This window comes from Rhea pennata, chromosome 1, assembly GCF_028389875.1.
Source record: "Rhea pennata isolate bPtePen1 chromosome 1, bPtePen1.pri, whole genome shotgun sequence".
Taxonomy (NCBI): Eukaryota; Metazoa; Chordata; class Aves; order Rheiformes; family Rheidae; genus Rhea; species Rhea pennata.
In genome coordinates, this window is record NC_084663.1 from 43,800,620 (window position 1) to 43,806,619 (window position 6,000).

The window sequence follows — 6,000 nt, forward strand, 5'->3', positions numbered from 1 at the left end:
TATCATAACAAGGATGACAGCTGCTGCCTACTGTAACGATAACAGTTATCACATCAGGTATTACAACTGCCCTCCCAGGAGTCTCAACAGTTTTTCCACACAAGTGATTGCAGAAACTCCCTCAAAGGAAGGAGCTTCTTATCCAACACAAATACCAAGTATAAAACTGATGGAAATAAAGGTAGCAATAACCGTCCTGGATTAGTTAACAAGAATAAGTGTTCAACAAGACACATCCTTGAAGAGTTTCTCAGTATCTTAATTACTATTGACGGACCAATGCTGTACAGTACTAAGAGCAGCAGCATCAAATAATTTCTATTAACATCACATACTGCTATGTTTGTAAACTAATACCTAACTATAACATGGGTAAAATAGTCAACATCATGTATATTTAGTACTTTAAAAGTTGCAGAAAAACACCAATATTTACAGCAGAAAAGGGGAATAGCCTCTGGAAAACTTTTTAAATTGTATTTCTACTGGGGGGTGGGGGGGAAGGGACCACACAGAAATTCCTCTTTAGGAACTTCAGTATCTTCCTCAGGAAGAAGCAAGACCAGGACAGACTCCTTTCATGCTATATGGTGGAACAAGGCCACAACAAGTACTCTAGAGAGAATGAAGCTAAAAACCAAGCTACCACCTCCTACATAGCCTTGAAGAAAGAGGGCAGCCAGAAAGCAGTCTGTGTATATTGTCATGCCTAATTGCAACCTAATCTCAGCTGCCTTCTTTATCTAGAGTACGCAGGTACTCCACAGCACACACCCCATGCTCCCAAGAGAACTGCATGCACAGGAAATCCAGCCTTCCAGGAACCTGCTGATACCATGGCCCCTCCCCAAACTGCTGTCCAGAAAGGGTGGACTCCTCTTTCCTGTACAAAGCTCTGCATAACTTTTAGACAAACTACTTTTCAGTCACTTAGGCAATGAGTCTCACCAATAATAGCTAGTGATCTAAGTCCTCCCGGGGGGCGGGGGGCAGGAATGAGGCAAGTCCAAACTGAGGAAGGCTAGGTGCTAAGCTTTTAAGTTGGCAGAATTGAATCCCACTCTTAAACCGGTCTTCTCTAGAAGTGATTGGATTTTATTGACACTAATACAGTCTCCTCTTAACATGACTTAAGAATATGCCACTTTCTGTCCCCTACTCTGCAGAAGCTATTATTCTGTGAGGTCACAACTCACCTCCAGGCTCTGTTTTTCCTTTCATCCTTGCATTCAACTGGCAAAATAGATAAGGAAAGTTACACTATCTGTAAGTTAAATCTCATCCTGTATGAGAACTGTCTGGGAATGCGGTATGTTAGAATATAATCAGCTGCAACCTCCAGAGTTAATGACATTTGATAATAAAGTCTAATTTTAAAGTTTTCAGCATTTCTTATTTTTTTATATATATATATTTATTTTATATTTATATATATATATATATATATATATATAAAATATATATTACACACACACAGCCAACGATTGCATACTTGATTTTGTCCTTTGCAATGAAGGCCTAACCTGAATGTAAGCTAACACAACTTTCTAAAGGAATAGAATGACATTTGAATTAGGGATTATACAGGAATAATTACCATCACCTAATGAGAATTTCAATTTCTTCTGTGAAATTTTTAAATATAAGATTCCTATAGCAAAGAATTAACTGATGTGTCAGACACATCACACAAGTCTGCTCATTTCTACGTATGCAAATATAAAATAAAGTAATACATTAGCAGTGTCAAGAGGTGAGTGAGGAGATGCAGGCGTTACAGAGGATAGGGGTGGAGACATGTATTCTTGATCTTAGAAAGAAGTACTTCTTCCTTCACTAAGCTTCCTTCAAGTCAGTTGTAAACTTTTTCTTGTATGCATTAGGAAAAACAATCCTACATAAAGTCTTCTAATGGCAATGTGATTCTCCCCTACTAATAATGTAAGGGTCCATCTAATGGCTTTAATAATAAAGCTGATGCTCCACTTCAGAGCTGAAGTTCACCACAATTCCAGGATTAATGGTACTTTCCCCTCAGCATTTTCTTCCACTTGGGCTGTGAAGAAGAAAATACAGCTTAAGCCTTTTCCTGTAACTGTCACATCTATCTGGAAAAACAAAGACTGAAGAGCAACAGAACTGAAGGTTCAATATAATCTTTCAGTGAGGCATATGCATTTGCTCTTGATAACTACACGGAAAAAGAAAAAAAAAGATGCAATACAAAAGAGACAATCCAACACGAAGAGTCACTTAATCTTTTCCGTAAATGTATTCTAGCAAAGCAGTAACACCTACAAGGGATCTGGCTGACAATAAAAGAAAAAAAGGGAAGAGGCAAGCAGCAACATAAGGGCAACCATATCAGTCTTAAACCCACAGCAGGGGCTCTGACACTAGTCAGTCAAAACAGCATCAGCAAGAGTGATACATTTTTGAAGAGGTTTCCTTTGTGAAAGGCTAGAGCATGGAACAAAGCTATATCCAAATTTAATTAAATGAATTCATGTTATAGGCTAAATCATGTAGGATTTATAGCTATTTTTCTCTTCTAATATGCCATGTAAGATACATTGATAATAATGCAGAATTATACAGAGTTAATTAAAGGAAGGGAAGCGTTGTTTTGTGATTTTTTGAGCAGTGGGCAACATTCACTCATTTACCGAGCTGCCTCAAAACAAGTATCATATCACAATAGATTTTTTTTTCTTTTTGTATTTTAAGACTAAAGAAGGCAAGTGAGCAAGAGAGAATTTTAGCAGTGATGTAGATCTCTTCCTTGGACTTTGCTTATCCAATCTGCAAGCTGACTACTGGTTAAAAAAGGAGAGGGGGGAGGAGAGGGGGCAAAGTACCTTCGCAACAATCTTGAAGAAAGCTTTGTTACATACAGCATCAAAGACATTTTGAAACCACTACCCAGACTTCATGACAAGAGACGTCATTATTAGTCTCTTATTCTGACAATACAGTTAAGCCTAACGTCATCCTTTCCTACCAATCACTGATTCCCAATAACTTGTAGACCCAGAAGATCTAACCAGTTAAGGTATGACTTCTAATACCAAGCTCCCTAAAAGCATGAAGTAATCATCATTGATTAGGGAAGTGTAAAGATACAAAACCTTGCTATGAAGTGACATACTAGCCTGAAGTTAGGTAACTTTGCTGTAGTAACATTCTGTCAGACTTTTAATCACAACACACATTCATTCTTCCAGTTCAATTTACAACCGAAAGTAAAGCAATACCCTTTATAAGGGAGCAAATGACAGCTTATATACAGGAAATAGAACACAAATCCAAACAAAAGATGTAGAACTTGCAGAATTTGCTTTACTTAGTACATCTTCATTACTATGGAACAACTCACACATGAGAGCCTTGTATCCTTGAAAATCTGCATGAGACAGATATTACACATTAAATCCAAAACCTCACTTTTGTTCAAGAAGAGCATAGTATAGTGAGTATCCTAAGTGCCTCACTTAACCATGTTGGGAATATTTCTACTTAGAATTTGTAGACATCAAGACTTTTTTCTTAAGTTTAGAAAGTTGTTCAGTAGTTCAGAACAAAAAGTTAGCCTGTCAAAGATTGTTTTTGCTCATTTGATATCCAGCAAATTTAATATTTTGTGGAAGTTTTTGGCCTGCTAGAGAAACAAAAACTATTCAGGCAAACCCGCATTATCTCCGGATTGCCACAGCCTTTCCTTATTTGGCTAACGTTTTGAGATTCCAATCAGACTGCTATGAAGTTCAACATGCACAAAGCATCCATTTTGAGGAAACTTCACAGCCAGTTCAGCCAGTTTCCTTTCCATTCCCCTCTGCCCCAAATGAAAGTTATTCTTCAGTACCCCCCCCCCGAAAAAAAAAAAAAAAAAAAGAAAAAACAATATGGATTCATTTTAACAGCGCTCCACCCCACGAAAGGAAATTGTAAAAGCCTTGCTCCCCTTAAAGTTCAGCTTTCATACTGCGGCAGAAGCCATCACTAAAGAAAGAAACCAGCCTGTTATCGATACGTGTTTCTATATTAGGAACAAAACACTGGTTCCCCTTAGAAACCGGGGAGAAATAAGCGATCCGCCTCTTCACACACAAAAGAGCGCGTTTCATCAGCTACACGGCAGCCCGATCTGCAGGAAGGGAGGAATCAGGAAACCGCTGCCGAAACCGCGGGGCAGAGGCAGCGCGGGGGAACGACCCCCCGCCAAGCGCCCGCACCCTCCCCTCACCTGCAGGGCGCCTCCCGCCCCTCGGCGGCCACCTGTCCCCCCGCGGCGACACCCCGCCGCCCCTCCCGAGGGAGGCGCTGCCGGCGCCGGGAGGCCGGCAAAGCCGAAGAGGGTCGGCGGCGCCTCCCGCCCGCCACCGGGGAGGCCCCAACCGGCCCCTTCCGACGTCCGGCCGCGGGGGCTCGGCCCCGCTCGGCTGGGGGGCGGAGGGGGGGGGGAGAGGACAGCGGGCCCCTCCCCGCCCCCCAGCGGGGCCACGAGCAGCTCCCGCCAGCCCCCTCCTCCTACGCCCCCACCAGCGACGGCCGCGGCCCCGCACCGACCTGGTGGAGCGCGGTGAGCCCGTCCACATTGGCGTAGTTGATGTCGGCGCCGCGCTCCAGCAGTCGCAGCACCTCCTCGGTGTCCCCGCTGGAGCAGGCGGCCAGGAAGACGGCGCCGTCGTCGAACTTCACCTTGGTCTTCTTGCGCTTGACCACGGGCGGCTCCAGGTCGGTCTCGGAGCCGATCCAGCGCTTCAACTGCTCGTTCCGCTTCTGCTTGGCGTCCGCCATCTTCATACCCCGCTCCTACCAGGCCCCCTCCGCGGTCGCCGCACCGAGGATAGACTATATACCGCCAGTATCCCACAGAGCACCGCGGCCCGCGCTCGCCCTCGCGCACCCACCCAGACGGAGGGCGCACGGCGAGAGGGGCGGCGCGGCGCGGCAGGCTCGTTAGCATAATCCCGCGAGATTACCGCGCGGCGGGGAAGGGGCGGGGCGGGGCGGGGCGACCGAACTTGCCCGGGAGGGCAGCGGCGCGCGTGACGTCACGGGCGGCGGTTGCGGGAGGGACGGCGCCGTGTGTGTAGTGACTGAGGCGGGGCCGCTGCGGGGCGGTTTAGGGCGGCCCGCGGGTTCGGGAGTTCGGCCGCGAGGGTCATCGGCTTCCCCTGCCCCGCTGGAGAAACCCCCGGGACCGCGGCCGGGGCGGGCAGAGCCGCCCCGTGGCGCAGCCTTGCCCCTGACTCACATAGGCCTTAAAGAAAACCCGAGAAACTGAAAAGGTTTCAAGGGTGCAGCTTCTCGGTGCTCCTGTGGTGAAAGCATGCTTGTTTTCACCCGTGGAGGTCAGTTTAAGAAAAGATACTATCTTTCCCTGCAATCTCTTCCCTCTCAGTAATATAGAGCAGTACTCACTGCTTACCTTAGCAAGCAAAACAAGTAGAGTCACTTAAGGAAAAAAAAAAACACGACAATGGACTGAGGATTTAGGGCCATTGAAGTTGTCCTGCTAGGGCACAACTGGACGTACAAAAGCCCCAATCTTAAATTTTGGCTTGAGGTTTCTGTGTGGCAATGGGCAAGTCCTTGGGCTTATGAAAACTGTTGCAGTGTCTGTCAGTTTAAGCTAAACCAAATTTCTGTTTCACTTCCATTTTCTGAAAAACTAGGGTAGTATATCCATGTTTTCTGCTAAGTGGTTACAATGCATATAGCTTTTTGAAGATGCAAGCCTAAGAAGTATTTATTCAGAATTACCGCTTCCAGGAATGCTATTATGAGTAGTTAATTTTTTTTCCATGCATGTTTTCTTTAGGTAAATATATATATATGTGTGTGTGTGTGTGTGTGCGCGCGCGTGTAGTTTTAAATTGAATCATCCTTGGGGATAAAATGTGGGTTTAAACTTACTGGAAAAAAGGTTTTAATTTCAACTAATTATAGGAAGCAAAGTATAGTTTAAGAGGTTGACCAAACGTCATAGACTTC

At 45.0% G+C, this 6,000-nt stretch overlaps 1 protein-coding gene across 6 annotated transcripts in view; it reads right to left on the reverse strand.

Annotated features, from left to right (window-relative positions):
• PPP1R12A (protein phosphatase 1 regulatory subunit 12A) overlaps positions 1-4,943 on the reverse strand; it is a 130,593-nt gene extending 125,650 nt beyond the window's left edge. For 3 of the 6 annotated variants that reach the window (XM_062584824.1, XM_062584808.1, XM_062584817.1), the window contains exon 1: positions 4,570-4,942. In XM_062584824.1, coding sequence (XP_062440808.1) covers positions 4,570-4,806 — 237 coding nt within the window. In that variant the 5' untranslated portion in view covers positions 4,807-4,942. Of the gene's footprint in view, positions 1-4,569 lie in introns of all 6 variants that reach the window. The other 3 variants (XM_062584799.1, XM_062584789.1, XM_062584834.1) reach the window with 3 other exon arrangements.
• Between the last annotated feature and the right edge of the window lie 1,057 nt (positions 4,944-6,000).